Source organism: Brassica napus, chromosome C6 (genome assembly GCF_020379485.1).
Source record: "Brassica napus cultivar Da-Ae chromosome C6, Da-Ae, whole genome shotgun sequence".
Classification (NCBI taxonomy): domain Eukaryota; kingdom Viridiplantae; phylum Streptophyta; class Magnoliopsida; order Brassicales; family Brassicaceae; genus Brassica; species Brassica napus.
This window is the reverse complement of record NC_063449.1, coordinates 32,242,642-32,260,177: the sequence shown is the minus strand read 5'-3', so window position 1 is coordinate 32,260,177 and position 17,536 is coordinate 32,242,642. Positions and strand designations below refer to the sequence as shown.

The following is a 17,536-nucleotide window of genomic DNA, read 5'->3' as shown; positions in this document are numbered from 1 at the left end:
CTGACAATATCTCAGCTCCCAATTTGCGCCTGGAAGCAAGACTAGGAGTTGAGGTAATTATTCCATCACCAGAATCAATGCTATATGCATATATACTAAGGAAATCTAAACGAAATTAAAAAGTTATTGGTGATAAAGAGGAATAATCAATAGAGTAGGGTTTATTTTGCAATAACAAAAACTTCATTCCTTGTTCTCGGGACTTCTTCATTTCTAGATTTATTGGAAGATCTGAAAGACAGAAACGAATTCGCCAAACCTTCATTGTCAATCGAAGATCTGATCGAACGATGCTGATGCTTCAGGATATCTCCGGCATGAAGAGGTTCTCCTCATACTCGGCTCCGAAACGGTAAAATCCGATAACCACGAAGCTTGTCCGATTCATAACCTTCGTTTGATTACATTATTTGAATTGTAGGTTAGCAATGTGAGCATCGTGTATTCACAGTCAGAGCTGCTTCAGAAAGAAGTTTTCCTTGTGGAGATGATAGATTCAATCTCCGTCCTACTTCGGAGAACATTCAGAAGCTTCGATACCAGCTTGCCAATCCTAGATTCGGAGAACACCATCTGTGTACGATCCCATCTTTCATCTTTTCAAGAATCTCGAGTTTTATCAATTGTTAAGTAGTTTGATTGATTTTTTTTCTAATGAACATTTCAGTTTTTCTCCAATCTGTTGGAAGGATACTCAGATTAGCACGAGGCTGTACAGCAAGTTCAGGTTTGCTCCATTATGTTTTGAATAGGAGACTGATGCTTAAAAGTGTTACTTTTAGCTGTATCTAAGAAGTTTCTCGGTTTGTGATGAAACGCTCATGATTGTTGAGCTTATTATCCCTCCCTTGTCTCAAGTTTACTGATTCGAAGCTGTGTTGCTTTCTGAGCTTGACGTAGTAGTAGTGGCTTGCTCCTTCCTCCATGATTTTTTGAATAGGAGACTGATGCTAACAAATGTTTCCTATTATATGATTTAAGCTGTCTCTAAGAAGTTTCTCGTTTTGTAATGAAACGGTCATGATTGTAGAGCTTTTATTTTCCCCTGCCTGTCGCAAGTTTACTGATTCGAACTTCTGTTTTCATGTTGCAGGAGTTTTATGCAGACTTTGTTGCTGGTGATCCGTATCATTTCACATTGAATATGCCATCAACCCACCTATATATGCTCCCAGCAGTTGTCGATCCCTCTGGTTTGCAACGCTACTCCGATCGGGTTGTTGATGGAATTGCGGCTGTGTTTCTGGCTTTGAAACGTAGACCTGTCATCAGATACCAGAGGACCTCTGATACTGCAAAAAAGGATTGCACACGAAACAGCTGTAAGTGTGAAATTGTGAGACCAGACTCTCCAAAAGCTATATATTCCCGCTAATGAATCACTTGTTTCATGCATGTGATAGAACTTATATCCAGATTACTTAGTCTGAGAATTTTGCGTATCCTGTATTCATTTGAATTAAAAGATACTTTTCTGTTTCAGAAATTAATGTATCAACACAAAAGCGGTCTTTTCGACTTTAGACGGCTACCCCTTTGCCTGATCAGTGGACATATCAGGTTAACTTGACTAAAAGTGTTGTTATTGTGCTACTCTCTGTTGTATAATATGTCCATATGTCCAGAATAAGACTTCTCATTGATGAGATCTTTCTGTAGGCAATGGTGCACGAACTCATAGGACTTCAGGATAATAAAGTGGACTTGAGATTCATTGGAAGTCTTCCAAAAGATCAGCAAGTTGTGATTATTCTCCAGTACCGTATTTTATTAGTTGAAAATCTCGCAGCTAGCTAATAAGTCTCTTTTCCTGGCAGGAGGTGGTTTTATTATCGGAACAAGATTCATTCTTCAAATCTAACATGTATTTGGGGATATTGGGAATGAATGACTTTCAGAAGGTGGCAAAGAGTAACCAAAATATCCACACAGTAGGTAAAAATATGGCTAGTCTTGCTCCTGCAAAGACATTCAGTTTCTGGTGCTAGTTATGATTATAATTTGTGAATGCGTTGACTTTACAGAGGACATGGCCGCAAGGCAACGTGTCAAAGCATGTAACCCTGGTTACTGAAATGAGCAAGCTAGTTGAAGCAAGGAAACTGATGCTGGCCAAGGAGCTGCATATGAGGTATTGAATATATTTGGGGAATGTCCATTTATTCGCTGACCCATAGGAAAATCACATGTTGGATCCATCAAAATAATCATACAGAGATGTGACATGCAGAAAGTCTGACTGAATAATTTGGCATTCAAAACCTCTTACTCTCTTTTCTTGCTTATTTTCAGATCTCCACATCTCATTATGTATCATGTTACTGACTTGTTGCAAAAAATAAACACAGGGGGTTGAGAATGTGTACACTCAACACCATCCTCTTCTGTTTCAAACAGTGGAGAGCATAACCAGAGGGAGATTACGAGATGTGGACTAACCTTTTACTGGAGATCATTTTCGGATCTAACGCGATGATGAGGAAATTGGATGAATCGGTGTTGCGAGTTGAGAGAATCCATGAATTTGGCGAAGGTTACAAAAGTTACAGATGTTGCGAAAGTTACGGAGGTTGCGAAGGTTATGGAAGTCACGGAGTTTACAGATATGACGCGAGCAGGTTGCAGACTGCTTCGTCTCTGTCTTCCACGATCATTCCACCGTTGAGAAATCGCTCAAATCTGAATCGATTTTTACGAGCAAACGAATGAGCGAACCTCCGGAGTCAGGAGTCTTCAAGTTTTCATTCTCAGGTACAAGATTCATACCTGGAACAAAACCGGAGGAATTTACCACTAGGTTATCGATCTGAGAATGTTTTTGCTCTTGATGAGAATGTTCCGGAAAGTGTTACGCCTATGTTTGACGGAACTAATCCAGATTCTTGGATTGAGAAGTGGAGAGGTTCTTTCGCCTTTTTAGTGATGATGAGAGAATGGGATTGGTATTTCTGTGTTTAAAAGGCCCTGCGTATAGGTGGTTTGCTTGGGAGACAGAAAGAAGGAGAATCACGGATTGGATTGGTTTTAAGTGCAGAGTATTGGCTCGATTTGGCCATGTTCGGAGTTGTTCTTCAGTTGAAATGTGTGTAGAAGAGGACTCAAGTTTTCGCAGTGGAGCTATTCATGGAATATTTGTAGAGAAGAAAATAGCATCACCATTTGTGGAGGAAGTTGTTGTGATGCATTTGTCTATGTTTGATGGAGCTAATCCAGAGAGTTGGATTGTGCAAGCTGATCGGTTCTTTGTTCATTACGAAGATGATGCAAAACTTGACCTCATTTTTCTGTACTTAAAAGGTGATGCGTATAAGTGGTTTTATTGGATGATGCGCAGACAGAGATTCAAGGATTGGAGTGATTTTAAGAAGCAATTGCTAGCTCGTTTTGGTCCTGCTATGTGCTTTTCTACAGTAGATGTGAATGTGAAGGATGAATCCACTGTGCTCAGTGAAGGTGTTCATGAGACAGAAGTAGAGAAGCATAGCACAATGGTGGAAGAAGCTTCTTTAACCTCTGTTGCAAAAGTACACCAAAAAGATTTGGTTTGTGAGATTGTTCCCGAAACAGATATGGTGAAGCAGACAGTAACTGTGTAAGTGAATTTGACAGAAGAATCACCTTTTAGGAATGTAGATGTGTCTGCTGATCTTGAAACTGAAGAGACAAATAATGCCAAAGAAAGATTTATTTCCTGAGACTGGTCATGAGGAACAGCTAAGTGAGAAGACAGTATTGACAGAGGAAGAGTTGATTTTCTACGAAAACTCGTACAGAGAGCGTTGTGTCAGGGACAGTCGCAGGAGACAACAACTTCAATGAGGGAGGTTGATAGTGTTACTCAGAATCAGTTGCTTCCGTTTCCTCAGGACGTTGGTAATGCACTTGTACGGGTCAGCAACTTACACTAGCGCAAATTTCGCGGTGGAACGATGGTGCTGGTAACTTCTGTGCGTGATTACATCAACCGAATGCTTCAAGATATCTCAGGCATGAAGGTTCTCATACTCGACTCCGAAACGGTATAAATCTTATAACCACTAATCTTCTCCGATTCAAAATCTCTTCGTTTGATTACAATGTTTGAATTGTAGGTTAGCAACGTGAGCATTGTGTATTCACAATCAGAACTGCTTCAGAAAGAAGTGTTTCTCGTGGAGATGATAGATTCAATCTCCGTATCGAAAGAATCGATGTCGCATCTGAAAGCTGTTTATTTCATCCGCCCTACTTCAGAGAACGTTCAGAAGCTACGATACCAGCTTGCCAATCCTAGATTTGGAGAACATCATTTGTGTAATCTTTCGTCTTTTCAAGAATCTCGAGTTTTATCAATTGTTAAATAGTTTGATTGATTTTTTCTTTTTCTAATGAACGTTTCAGTTTTCTCCAATCTGTTGAAGGATACACAGATTCATATCTTGGCTGATTCTGATGAGCACGAGGCTGTACAGCAAGTTCAGGTGATTGCTAGAGTCCTACTTTGGCTTGTCCATTATGTTTTTAATTTATAGGACACTGATGCTAAAAAGTGTTACTTTGAGCCGTCTCTAAGAAGTTTCTCGGTTTGTGATGAAACGCTCATGATTGTTGAGCTTATTATTCCTCCCTTGTCTCAAGTTTACTGATTCGAAGCTGTGTTACTTTCTGAGCTTGACGTCGTAGTGGCTTGCTCCTTCCTCCATGATTTTTTGAATAGGAGACTGTTGCTAACAAATGTTTCCTATTATATGATTTAAGCTGTTTTCTCGTTTTGTAATGAAACGGTCATGATTGTGGAGCTTTTATTTTCCCCTGCCTGTCGCAAGTTTACTGATTTAAACCTGTGTTGCTTGCTGAACTCGACTAGTGGTGGTTGGCTTAAGATAGTCTTTTTTGGTTATTTATGTTGCAGGAATTTTATGCAGACTTTGTTGCTGGTGATCCTTATCATCTCACATTGAATATGGCATCAAACCACCTATATATGCTCCCAGCAGTTGTCGATCCCTCTGGCTTGCAACGCTACTCGGATCGGGTTGTTGATGGAATTGCGGCAGTGTTTCTGGCGTTGAAACGTAGACCTGTCATCAGATACCAGAGGACCTCTGATACTGCAAAAAGGATTGCACACGAAACAGCTGTAAGTATAAGATTGTGAGACCAGACTCTCCAAAAGCTATATATTCCCGCTAATGAATCACTTGTTTCATGCATGTGATAGAACTTATATCCAGATTACTTAGTCTTAGAATTTTGCGTATCCTGTTTTCATTTGAATTAAAAGATACTTTTATGTTTCAGAAATTGATGTATCAGCACGAAAGCGGTCTTTTCGACTTTAGACGGCTACCCCATGGCCTAATCAGTGGACATATCAGGTTAACTTGACTAAAAGTGTTGTTATTGTGCTACTCTCTGTTGTATAATATGTCCATATGTCGAGAATAAGACTTCTCATTGACGAGATCTTTCTGTAGGCAATGGTGCACGAACTCATAGGACTTCAGGATAATAAAGTGGACTTGAGATCCATTGGAAGTCTTCCAAAAGATCAGCAAGTTGTGATTATTCTCCAGTACCGTATTTTATTAGTTGAAAATCTCGCAGCTAGCTAATAAGTCTCTTTTCCTGGCAGGAGGTGGTTTTATCATCAGAACAAGATGCATTCTTCAAATCTAACATGTATTTGGGGATATTGGAAATGAACATCAAGCGAATGGTAGATGACTTTCAGCAGGTGGCAAAAGAGTAACCAAAATATCCAGACAGTAGGTAAAAATATGGCTAGTCTTGCTCCTGCAAAGACATTCAGTTTCTGGTGCTAGTTATGATTATAATTTGTGAATGCGTTGTTTTACAGAGGAGATGGCCAGATTTGTTGACAACTACCCTGAGTACAAAAAAATGCAAGGCAACGTCTCAAAGCATGCAACCCTGGTTACTGAAATGAGCAAGCTAGTTAAAGCAAGGAGACTGATGCTGGTTTCACAAACAGAGCAGGACTTGGCTTGCAATGGTGGCCAAGGAGCTGCATATGAGGTATTGAATGTTCCATTTATTGGTTGTTTACATGGGAAAATCACATGTTGCATACAGAGAAGTGATTTATCAGTAGCAAACATGCAGAAAGTCTGACTGGATAATTTGGCATTCAGTACCTGACTCTTTTCATGCTTATTTGCAGGCAGTTACTGATCTCTTAAATAACGAAAGTGTGTCTGACATCGACCGGCTACGTTTGGTAATGCTGTATGCTCTGCGCTATGAGAAAGAGAATCCCGTTCAGTTGATGCAACTGTTCAACAAATTGGCTTCACGGTCTCCCAAGTACAAACCAGGGGTAATGTCAAACTTAGCACCTTTCAGTTTGAAATGCATCTCTTTCTTGTACCTTTGAATATATTCTTCTGCACCTTCTTTAAAGTGGATAATGATTTGTAGTTCTGCTACTACTATACTTGTTTCCTCGAGTTTAGTTCAGGTGGTTCTAACTTATATTTTTAATCACCGACGTTCAGTTTATACTTGGGGTTGCATTTTTTCATATCATAACTTTCTGGATGTCACACAACCGCAGCTTGTTCAGTTTCTATTGAAGCAAGCCGGTGTGGAGAAACGTACTGGTGATCTATTTGGAAACAGAGATCTTATGAATATAGCACGCAACATGGCTCGTGGACTTAAGGTCTGTATCTGGGATTATACCACCTCTCCAAGAACTTAGATCTCCTCCCTCTTATATGTTCTCTTCCTGACTTGTTGCAAAAAATAAATACAGGGGGTTGAGATGGACAGCATAATCAGATGGAGATTATGAGATGTGGACTACGGTCACTACCCTTTTGTTGGAGATCCATGATAGACATCTAATCTCGAGTGCAGATCTCCCTATTACCTTTTGTTGTACTTCGAAGCTGTATCGTTTTCTTATTGGATTGCTAGTTCCGTGAGTTAGAGATATGCAGACTCTATCATTGGTGCGGTGAAACTGTCTCGGATCTAACGCGATGATGAGGAAATTGGATGAATCGGTGTTGCGAGTTGAGAGAATCCATGAATTTGGCGATGGATTTACTGGAGGTGTTAAGTTTCGCGAAGGTTATGGAAGTCACCGAGTTTACAGATATGACGCGAGCTGGTTGCAGACTGCTTCGTCGGCGGTCTCCGTCTTCTCCGATCATTCTGAATCGATGTTTCGGAGCAAACGAATGAGCAGTTTTCATTCTCAGGTACAAGATTCATACCTGGAACAAAACCGGAGGAATTTACCACTAGGTTATCGATCTGAGAATGTTTTAGCTCTTGATGAGAATGTTCCGGAAAGTGTTACACCTATGTTTGACGGAACTAATCCAGATTCTTGGATTGAGGAAGTGGAGAGGTTCTTTCGCCTTTTTTGTGATGAGGAAAGAATGGGATTGGTATTTCTGTGTTTAAAAGGCCCTGCGTATAGGTGGTTTGCTTGGGAGACGGAAAGAAGGAGAATCACGGATTGGATTGGTTTTAAGTGCAGAGTATTGGCTCGATTTGGCCATGTTCGGAGTTGTTCTTCAGTTGAAATGCGTGTAGAAGAGGACTCAAGTTTTCGCAGTGGAGCTATTCATGGAATATTAATAGAGAAGAAAATAGCATCACCATTTGTGGAGGAAGTTGTTGTGATGCATTTGTCTATGTTTGATGGAGCTAATCCAGAGAGTTGGATTGTGCAAGCTGATCGGTTCTTTGTTCATTACGAAGATGATGCAAAACTTGACCTCATTTTTCTGTACTTAAAAGGTGATGCGTATAAGTGGTTTTATTGGATGATGCGCAGACAGAGATTCAAGGATTGGAGTGATTTTAAGAAGCAATTGCTAGCTCGTTTTGGTCCTGCTATGTGCTGTTCTACAGTAGATGTGAATGTGAAGGATGAATCCACTGTGCTCAGTGAAGGTGTTCATGAGACAGAAGTAGAGAAGCATAGCACAACGGTGGAAGAAGCTTCTTTAACCTCTGTTGCAAAAGTACACCAGAAAGATTTGGTTTGTGAGATTGTTCCTGAAACAGATATGGTGAAGCAGACAGTAACTGTGGAAGTGAATTTGACAGAAGAATCACCTTTTAGGAATGAAGATGTTTCTGCTGATCCTGAAACTGAAGAGACAAATCCATATGTGGAAGAAGTTTCGATGAGCTCTGGGGACTCTCTTGTCCATGCGTTATCTTCACCAGAAATAATGTCAAAGAAAGATTTATTTCCTGAGACTGGTCATGAGGAAGAGCTAAGTGAGGAGACAGTATTGACAGAGGAAGAGTTGATTTTCTACGAGGATTCACACGGGATACAACTCGTACAGAGACAACAACTTCAATGAGGGAGGTTGATAGTGTTACTCAGAATCAGTTGCTTCCGTTTCCTCAGGACGTTGGTAATGCACTTGTACGGGTCAGCAACTTACGTTCGCTATATGGTTGTAGCAATGTCAGTGAGAAGTCAGAAGCACACCATGTGTTTCAGCAAATGTTCTGTAGGAAACTGTTTCAACGGAGGAAGAAATGGTTGTCAGCTAAATCGTGGATGTTCAAATTCAAAGAAGGGAAGCACACTAAAGCTCTACCACGGTTTGTCCATAAGCTGATGGAGGAATGGTTTATAATGCCACAGACAAAACTACTGAGACAGGAAAATCTGTCGTTTGCAGAAGAAGGAAGTGGCGTTGAGGTCAAAGGTATTTTTGCAAAGTTTATACGCTTCAAGAATGACTGGTTTCGTATGAATGTGATGAAAGTTGCAGAACATGGGAAGAAATCTCATGGTCTGTGGCAGTCTCACCGTGTTCACCAACAAGTTACTCACAAAGTGAGAAGAGTAATACGTGAGCACCAGCAGAGAAGATATACAAAACTTGGAAGTTTAAATACAAATCAATATTGTTGCGGCGGAGGCTTTAGAACCCTCATGAACAGCTTGAGATCGTGGAACTTCAATATGTGCCATACATCAGTTCTTACATAATGTCTGCAGCGGATATGGCAGTGGTGATACAGTGGTTTCCAGGGAACAGAAGGCCAGAGCATATGACGTTTTATGTGATCCATTATCAGCTTGTGTACGAGAGTAAGCATGTCAACTCTACATTGTGGCTTGCCCTGCAAACGATTTTTTTCAGTAGGCAATGGCGCACAAACTCATACGACTTGAGGATAATAAAGTTGACCTGAGAGCCATTGGAAGTCTTCCAAAAGATCAGCAAGTTGTGATTATTCTCCAGTACCGTATTTTATTAGTTGATAATCTCGCAGCTAGCTAATAAGTCCCTTTTCCCGGCAGGAGGTGGTTTTATCATCAGAACAAGATGCATTCTTCAAATCTAACATGTATGAAAATTTTGGGGATATCGGAATGAACATCAAGCGAATGGTGGATGACTTTCAGCAGGTGGCAAAGAGTAACCAAAATATCCAGGTAAAAATATGGCTAGTCTTGCTCCTGCAAAGACATTCAGTTTCTGGTGCTAGTTAAGATTATAATTTGTGAATGCGTTGACTTTACAGAGGACATGGCCAGATTTGTTGAAAACTACCCTGAGTACAAAAAGATGCAAGGCAACGTGTCAAAGCATGTAACCCTGCTTACTGAAATGAGCAAGCTAGTTGAAGCAAGGAAACTGATGCTGGTTTCACAAACAGAGCAGGATTTGGCTTGCAATGGTGGCCAAGGAGCTGCATATGAGGTAGTGATGTTCCATTTATTCGCTGTCCCATAGGAAAATCACATGTTGTGTCCATCAAAAATAACCTCTGACTCTCTTTTCATACTTATTTGCAGGCAGTTACTGATCTCTTAAATAACGAAAGTGTGTCTGACATCGACCGGCTACGTTTGGTAATGCTGTATGCTCTGCGCTATGAGAAAGAGAATCCCGTTCAGTTGATGCAACTGTTCAACAAATTGGCTTCACGGTCTCCCAATTACAAACCAGGGGTAAAGTCAAACTTAGCACCTTTCAGTTTGAATTGCATCTCTTGCTTGTACCTTTGAATATATTCTTCTGCACCTCCTTTAAAGTGGATAATGATTTGTAGTTCTGCTACTACTATACATGTTTCCTCGAGTTTAGTTCAGGGTGGTTCTAACTTATATTTTTAATCACCGACGTTCAGTTTATACTTGGGGTTGCATTTTTTCATATCATAACTTTCTGGATGTCACACAACCGCAGCTTGTTCAGTTTCTATTGAAGCAAGCCGGTGTGGAGAAGCGTACTGGTGATCTATTTGGAAACAGAGATCTTATGAATATAGCACGCAACATGGCTCGTGGACTTAAGGTCTGTATCTGAGATTATACCTCTCAAGGAACTTCCTATATGTCGTATTGCTGACTTGTTGAAAAAAATAAATACAGGGGGTTGAGAATGTGTATACTCAAGATCAGCCTCCTGTTTCAAACAATGGAGAGCATAACCAGAGGGAGATTACGAGATGTGGACTAACCTTTTGCTGGAGATCATTTTCAACAGGGACGGTATGTGCAACCTACTCTTGTTTTGTTATGCTTAAAACTTGCCTTAAACTAATTGTATACATAATTACTGATTAATAGACATTAGTAGATTCATGGGTGGTAAATAAATAAACCCTAGCGTTCGAACCAAACCGCTCTGATGCTGTTGTTACAATAAAGCTAAACGTGGTTATGTTTCTACGTTTTGTAAAGGCTAACCGCCGTTTGTCCTCTCGTCACCTAGAAATTTGGGTTTAATTGAACAAATATTAGACTAGTTGATAAAGAGGAATATCCAAAAGATTAGGGACTATTTTGCAAAACCAAAAACTTAATTTCTTCTTCTCGGGGATTCATTGCTAGATGAATGGAAAGATCTGAATAACAAAACCAAGTCTCTGGAATCTGATCGAACGAGGTGACAGCACTATCTCAAATTTCGCGGTGGAATGATGGTGTTGGTTACGTCTGTGCGCGATTACATAAACCGGATGTTCAGGCATGAAGGTTCTCATACTCGACTCCGAAACGATATGTATCTGAGCGCCGTGATTCATTGGGTTACTTGTTTGAATTGTAGGTAAGCAATGTGAGCATTGTGTATTCACAGTCAGAGCTGCTTCAGAAAGAAGTGTTCTTGTGGAATCAATGTCGCATCTGAAAGCTGTTTATTTCATCCGCCCTACTTCGGAGAACATTCAGAAGCTTCGATACCAGCTTGCCAACCCTAGATTTGGAGAACACCATTTGTGTACGATCCGCTCTTTCATCTTTCAAGAATCTCGAGTATATCAGTTGTTAAATAGTTTGATTGATTTTTTTTTTTAAAATGAATGTTTCAGTTTTCTCCAATTGAAGGATACTCAGATTCATATCTTGGCTGATTCTGATGAGCACGAGGCTGTACAACAAGTTCAGGTGATTTTTCTTGAATCCTACTCAGGCTTGCTCCTTCGTCCATGATAATTAGAATAAGAGACTGGTCCTAAAAGAAGTTATTTCTTAGCTGTCTGTTATAAATTTCTCGGTTTGTGATGAAACGGCAATCATTGTGTAGCTTATTATTATATACTCTGCCTGTCTCAAGTAAACCTGTCTTGCTTGGTGAACTCGACGTAGTAGTGGCTTGATGTTTTGAATAGGAGGCTGATGCTTAAAGAATGTTTCCTAGTATATGTTTTTTAGCCGTCTCTTAAGATTGTGGAGCTTATTGTAGTCCCCTACCTGTCGCAAGTTTACTGATTCGAACTTGTGTTACTTGGTGAACTCGACGTAGTAGTGGTTGGCTTAAGATATTCTTTTTTCTTTTGGTTTTTATGTTGCAGGAGTTTTATGCAGACTTTGTTGCTGGTGATCCGTACCATTTGACATTGAATATGCCATCAAACCACCTCTGGTTTGCAGCGCTACTCCGATAGGGTTGTTGATGGAACGGCGGGGGTGTTTATGGCGTTGAAACTTAGACCTGTCATCAGATACCAGAGGACCTATGATACTGCAAAAAGGATTGCACACGAAACAGCTGTAAGTGTGAAATTGTGGAACAAGCTCTCCCAAAGTTATTTCTTCCCGCTAATGAATCACGTGTTGCATGAATGTGATGGGAACTTGTCTCCAACTTGCTTTTAGTCTGAGAATTTCGTGTGTCCTGTGTTCATTTGAACTGAGAGATACTTTTGTGTTTCAGAAATTGATGTATCAGCATGAAAGCGGTCTTTTCGATTTTAGACGGACTGAAAGCTCTCCGTTGCTGCTTGTAATTGACAAAAGAGATGACCCGGTTACCCCATTGCTTAATCAGTGGACATATCAGGTCAACTTGCCTAATATTTTTTGTTATTGTGCTACTCTCTAGTATATGAGATGTGCCTCCAGATGTCGTACTTTTTTGTAAGAATAAGAATTTCTCATTAAAGAATTTTTTCTGTAGGCAATGGTGCACGAACTCATAGGACTTGAGGATAATAAAGTTGACGTGAGAGCCATTGGAAGTCTTTCAAAAGATCAGCAAGTTGTGAGTCTTCTCCAATACCGATCTTATTAGTTGAAAACCTCACAGCTAAGCTAATAATTCTCTTGTCCCAGCAGGAGGTGGTTTTATCATCAGAACAAGATGCATTCTTCAAAGCTAACATGTATGAAAATTTTGGGGATATCGGAATGAACATCAAGCGAATGGTCGATGACTTTCAGCAGGTGGCCAAGAGTAACAAAAATATCCAGACAGTAGGTAAATATATGGTTAGTCTTGCTCCTGCAAAGACATTCTGTTTCTGGTGCTAGTAATGATTATAATTTGTGAATACGTTGATTTTACAGAGGACATGGCCAGATTTGTTGACAGCTACCCTGAGTACAAAAAAAATGCAAGGCGACGTGTCAAAGCATGTAACCCTGGTTACTGAAATGAGCAAGCTAGTTGAAGCAAGGAAACTGATGCTGGTTTCACAAACAGAGCAGGACTTGGCTTGCAATGGTGGCCAAGGAGCTGCATATGAGGTAGTGAATGTTCCATTTATTCGCTGTCCGATGGGAAAATCACATGTTGCATTCATCTAATATAAACCCATACAAAGAAGTGATTTATCAGTAGCAAACATGCAGAAAGTCCGACTGAATATTTTGGCATTCAGTACCTATGACCCTCCTTTCATATGCTTATTTGCAGGCAGTTACGGATCTCTTAAATAACGAAAGTGTGTCTGACATTGACCGGCTACGTTTGGTAATGCTGTATGCTCTGCGCTATGAGAAAGAGAATCCCGTTCAGTTGATGCAACTTTTCAACAAATTGGCTTCACGGTCTCCCAAGTACAAACCCGGGGTAATGTCAAACTTAGCACTTTTCAGTTTGAATTGCATCTCTTTCTTGTACCTTTGAATATACTCTTCTACACCTTGATAATGATCTGTAGTTCTTCTAATTCTATACTTATATATCTGTCAGTGGTAGTTCTAACTTATATTTCTGAATAACATGAAAAGACTTTCAGTTTATACTTGGGGTTGCGTTTTTTCATATCATAACTTTCTGGATGTCACACAACTGCAGCTTGTTCAGTTTCTATTGAAGCAAGCCGGTGTGGAAAAGTGTACTGGTGATCTATTTGGAAACAGAGACCTTATGAATTTAGCACGCAACATGGCTCGTGGAATTAAGGTCTGTATCTGAGATTATACCTCTCGAGGAACTTCGTATATCTCCCAATATATGTCATGTTGCTGACGTGTTGAAAAAAAAAATTCAGGGGGTTGAGAATGTATACACTCAACATCAGCCTCTTCTGTTTCAAACGATGGAGAGCATAACCAGAGGGAGACTACGAGATGTGGACTACCCTTTTGTTGGAGATCATTTTCAACAGGGACGGTATGTGCAACTATTCATGTTTTGTTATGCGTAAAACTTGCCTTAAACTAATTGTATGCATAATGACTGGTTAATAAAGGCCACAAGAGGTGGTGATATTCATGGTTGGTGGAACGACGTACGAGGAATCGCGCTCCGTTGCTCTACAAAACGCCACCAACTCAGGCATTCGGTTTATTTTTGGCGGCACCGCATTGCTCAATTCCAAAAGGTACGTTCAACTAAAATGTGTAAATACTGGTTCGTCTGTGTGTGGATAAGCGTTAGTTCAATGTTCTTCATGGTTATAAATTTGACAGGTCAGTGCTCTTCACGAGTCTCTTTCTATGATCAATGACGGTGTTTCTTTTTAGTCTTTATTGAAAAGGTGATTGATGTATCTCTCTTTCCGGTTAAGAGTTTGAGAAGTTAACCAATGTATATTTGTCTGCATAGAAGAAAAAATTGATTGTTCTGTTCTTCTTTTATGCAGCATAAACACAGTATACTACATGGCGGCTTTTGCCACCATGATCCTTGCGATACCAGTATTACTACGGGAAGGCAACGGGATTATGAGCTGGTTTGAAGCACATCCGTCTCCGTGGTCAGCCGTCATCATCATCTTCAGTTCTGGTGTGTTAGCCTTCTGTCTCAACTTCTCCATCTTCCATGTCATTCTCTCCACAACTGCAGTCACATTCAAGGTAGCTGGAAACCTCAAGGTATCCAAAACAATCTTTTAGCACCATAACTAAATATGTTCTAATTCAACATCTGTCTTGAGCATGGTTCATGTACTTTTTGCAGGTTGTGGTGGCTGTATTGGTATCATTGTTGATATTCCGCAACCCAATATCGTATATGAATGCTGTTGGATGTGGGATCACGCTTGTGGGCTGCACATTCTATGGATACGTGAGGCATATGCTTTCACCTGGAACTCCTAGGACTCCTCGTACACCAAGAAACAAGATGGAGTTGCTTCCTCTTGTTAATAATGATAAACTCGTAGGCAAAGTCTACTCAGTATTCACTATTCACTGCTACGTTACCAGCAGTCCAATCCTTGATTCGGAGAACACCATTTGTGTACGATCCGTTCTTTCATCTTTTCAAGAATCTCGAGTTTTATCAGTTGTTAAATAGTTTGATTGATTTTTTTAAAAAAATGAATGTTTCAGTTTTCTCCAATCTGTTGAAGGATACTCTCTGATGAGCACGAGGCTGTACAACAAGTTCAGGTGATTGCTAGATTCCTACTTTGGCTTGCTCCTTTGTCCATGATGTTTAGAATAGGAATCTGATGCTAAAAGATGTTATATTTAGCTGTCTGTTTGTCATAAAACGGCAATCATCGTGGAGTTTATTATTATTATTATATACTCTGCCTTTCTCAAGTTTACGATGATTGCCGTTTCATGACAAACACGAAAGCGGGCTTTTGTGTAATATGTCATATGTTGCTGACTTGTTGAAAATAAATACAGGGGGTTGAGAATGTACACTCAACACCAGCCTCTTCTGTTTCAAACAATGGAGAGCATAACCAGAGGGAGTTTACGAGATGTGGACTAACCTTTTGTTGGAGATTATTTTCAACATTTTCAACAGGGACGGTATGTGCAACCTACGCATGTTTTGTTATGCGTAAAACTTGCCTTAAAACTAATTGTATGCATAAATACTGGTTAATAAAGGCCACAAGAGGTGGTGATATTCATGGTTGGTGGAACAACGCACGAGGAATCACGCTCTGTTGCTCTTCAAAATGCCACCAACTCTGGCATTCGGTTTATTCTAGGCGGCACCGCAGTGCTCAATTCCAAAAGGTACGTTCAACTAAAATGAGTAATGCTGGTTCGTCTGTGTGTGGAATTTTGGATAAGCCTCAGTTCAATGTTCGTATGTCATAACCAAAGACTGTATCATGCTGAATGAGTGAATTTGATTGTGTCAGATTTCTAATGGACTTGGAAGAAGCACAAAGGATATCAAGATCAGGTAGCCATATGGTGTGAAGAGATGTACAACAACAAAGTTTTGTGTAAATTAAAAAAAAGTATAGCACGGAGCATAGAAGAACTAAACATGCGTGTGTTAGCTACCATCACTTGTGAGAGACAATGAAAGAATAAGATTGTGGTCGAATCTTTCGTGCACATGACTACTAACTACTCAGAGATCGAATGGGGTTTGTGTGCGTATTCAAATCGTGGTACAGTTTATTTGGATTGTTCTTTCGTACAAACTAATCAGGAAATGTCAACTTCAGGGAACGTTGCTATAAGTATTTGCTAGAAAGACTCGGAAGTTTCTTGCAAGACAAATGGCTATAAGTATTTTGAGGAAAGAACAATCTTCTATTTGTTGTTCTTATTACACTGTACAAGTTCCACTCTGCGCCTAAATTACACGATGAGTGAATTACATTTGTTCTTATTACACTGCTATAAGTATTTGCCTTTAGGATGAGTCTCTGGAATTTGAAATAGATTAATAACCTGCAGATTTTAAAAACACTTATCAATTAATGATCTGAGAAGGACTTTCTCAAGAATGGATTTAAAACTGTAGAGGAACCTGAGTTCCATTGTCGAGTAGCTGTCGTGCTGGACTGATACTCTGCTCTGTCCACTTCGCTGAACTGAGTATAGCTACATACACACAAAGAAAACAGAGTATATGCTATGCAAGGAATCAGGGAACTGTAAGAGAAACATTTTAGACTTGTTATGGTAAAAGTTTTGTGTAAGGATAAAATCACCTGTGCATATGTATTTTGCAGCATGATCCATTGATCCTTGGTAGGAAACAATTTAAACGATCAAGTTGTAACCTCTTTTGATTTTTATAATGAAGAATTGCTCCTAAAACAATAAATACACGTTTGTATCATTCCTCTAAACAATTTTGGTTCTTATAAAAGATTAACTGAGAGAGCTAGTTTAGATAACATTAGTTTCTGTTCTGGTCTTATATACCTGCCGATTAAGATTCTTAACATCACTCGCTGAATAGTCTGAGTTTCATCGTTGTAGATGGTTTTGATCATGCCACCAACGATTTCTGTCAAAAGAACAATAACATAAGATGAAGATGGAACATCCGAGACAAATATAGAATAAGGAGAAAACAAGTACTTATGGCTTGTGCTTTCTATTCAAAATAACATACCTCAGCGAGCTTGTCTCCTTGAGCTCTAAACGACTCTGCGAGCTTCTACGCTTCGAGATCGAGTCTTTCCTGATTTTGCGAGTGAATCCCTCCAACCTCTAAATCATCTTCTTGGCGCTGAGATTTGGTCTCTGGAGCTTTCTTCCCCGAAGGAAGGAACATCCAGGATGTTCCGTAAAGCTAAACGAGATCGTTTCTTAGGGTTCTTGTTCCACCGTTAGCTTCATCTTCTTCTTCACAACCTTTCGCACTCTTGAGTATCGATCAGACAGAACAGAACTCAATCTCAGAAAATATTTAGTTGGGCTTTTACATGATTTCGCGGGCCGGATATTAATTAGCCCAATAATAAAATAACCGGCTTGGTGATCGGTTTTACGGTTATGGATGATTTTAGATTGGTTTTAACCGGTTTAAGATTCTCAATTCAGATACTATAAAACAATTTGTAATCCAGGTTGATTTCCATCCGGTCTAATAAGATTTCCTCCGGCTTTTGTTAGGTGGTCAAGAGATGAGACTTCAAAAACAGGTGGGCGTCTTCA

General features: G+C 39.8%; 3 protein-coding genes and 1 long non-coding RNA gene across 6 annotated transcripts; 3 read left to right on the top strand and 1 right to left on the bottom strand.

Annotated features, from left to right (window-relative positions):
* Positions 1–207: 207 nt before the first annotated feature.
* On the top strand, positions 208–7,445 carry LOC106368941 (vacuolar protein sorting-associated protein 45 homolog). Its single transcript, XM_048759535.1, has 11 exons — positions 208–352; positions 422–577; positions 668–727; positions 1,094–1,322; positions 1,484–1,560; positions 5,457–5,537; positions 5,615–5,751; positions 5,840–6,018; positions 6,164–6,319; positions 6,557–6,664; positions 6,758–7,445. Exons 7-11 carry the CDS (start codon positions 5,703–5,705, stop codon positions 6,794–6,796), a joined length of 531 nt encoding a protein of 176 aa, XP_048615492.1. The 5' UTR covers positions 208–352; positions 422–577; positions 668–727; positions 1,094–1,322; positions 1,484–1,560; positions 5,457–5,537; positions 5,615–5,702; the 3' UTR covers positions 6,797–7,445.
* On the top strand, positions 1,660–15,581 carry LOC106451253 (vacuolar protein sorting-associated protein 45 homolog). Its single transcript, XM_048759531.1, has 20 exons — positions 1,660–1,740; positions 1,818–1,935; positions 2,025–2,131; positions 2,349–4,019; positions 4,092–4,293; positions 4,381–4,460; positions 4,892–5,119; positions 12,153–12,278; positions 12,396–12,479; positions 12,554–12,706; positions 12,785–12,964; positions 13,134–13,289; positions 13,518–13,625; positions 13,714–13,835; positions 13,915–14,046; positions 14,308–14,539; positions 14,625–14,906; positions 14,999–15,058; positions 15,305–15,433; positions 15,515–15,581. Exons 4-18 carry the CDS (start codon positions 3,930–3,932, stop codon positions 15,014–15,016), a joined length of 2,193 nt encoding a protein of 730 aa, XP_048615488.1. The 5' UTR covers positions 1,660–1,740; positions 1,818–1,935; positions 2,025–2,131; positions 2,349–3,929; the 3' UTR covers positions 15,017–15,058; positions 15,305–15,433; positions 15,515–15,581.
* LOC125575512 lies at positions 6,987–9,426 on the top strand. 2 transcript variants are annotated; one of them, XM_048759532.1, is made up of 2 exons: positions 6,987–9,212; positions 9,290–9,426. In XM_048759532.1, exon 1 carries the CDS (start codon positions 6,987–6,989, stop codon positions 8,331–8,333), a length of 1,347 nt encoding a protein of 448 aa, XP_048615489.1. In that variant the 3' UTR covers positions 8,334–9,212; positions 9,290–9,426. The 2 variants fall into 2 exon arrangements, with proteins under 2 accessions (XP_048615489.1, XP_048615490.1); XM_048759533.1 differs by having other exon boundaries at positions 6,987–9,215; positions 9,290–9,410.
* A 575-nt stretch (positions 15,582–16,156) lies between the features above and the next one.
* LOC106391039 lies at positions 16,157–17,282 on the bottom strand. 2 transcript variants are annotated; one of them, XR_001278415.3, is made up of 5 exons: positions 16,992–17,279; positions 16,799–16,883; positions 16,582–16,684; positions 16,398–16,471; positions 16,157–16,318 (listed from the first exon to the last, which is right to left on the bottom strand). It is a non-coding gene; the product is annotated as an uncharacterized LOC106391039 (long non-coding RNA). The 2 variants fall into 2 exon arrangements; XR_001278414.3 differs by having other exon boundaries at positions 16,398–16,684; positions 16,992–17,282.
* Positions 17,283–17,536: the final 254 nt, after the last annotated feature.

Coding starts and splice junctions, on each gene's coding strand:
- LOC106451253 (XM_048759531.1), top strand. CDS start 3,930: ATGGTGCTGGTAACTTCTGTGCGTGATTACATCAACCGAATGCTTCAA. Junction 4,461..4,891: donor AGGCTGTACAGCAAGTTCAG/GTGATTGCTAGA, acceptor TTTATGTTGCAG/GAATTTTATGCAGACTTTGT. Junction 13,836..13,914: donor GATCATTTTCAACAGGGACG/GTATGTGCAACT, acceptor TGGTTAATAAAG/GCCACAAGAGGTGGTGATAT.
- LOC125575512 (XM_048759532.1), top strand. CDS start 6,987: ATGATGAGGAAATTGGATGAATCGGTGTTGCGAGTTGAGAGAATCCAT.
- LOC106368941 (XM_048759535.1), top strand. CDS start 5,703: ATGACTTTCAGCAGGTGGCAAAAGAGTAACCAAAATATCCAGACAGTA. Junction 6,320..6,556: donor CTCCCAAGTACAAACCAGGG/GTAATGTCAAAC, acceptor ACACAACCGCAG/CTTGTTCAGTTTCTATTGAA. Junction 6,665..6,757: donor ACATGGCTCGTGGACTTAAG/GTCTGTATCTGG, acceptor AAATAAATACAG/GGGGTTGAGATGGACAGCAT.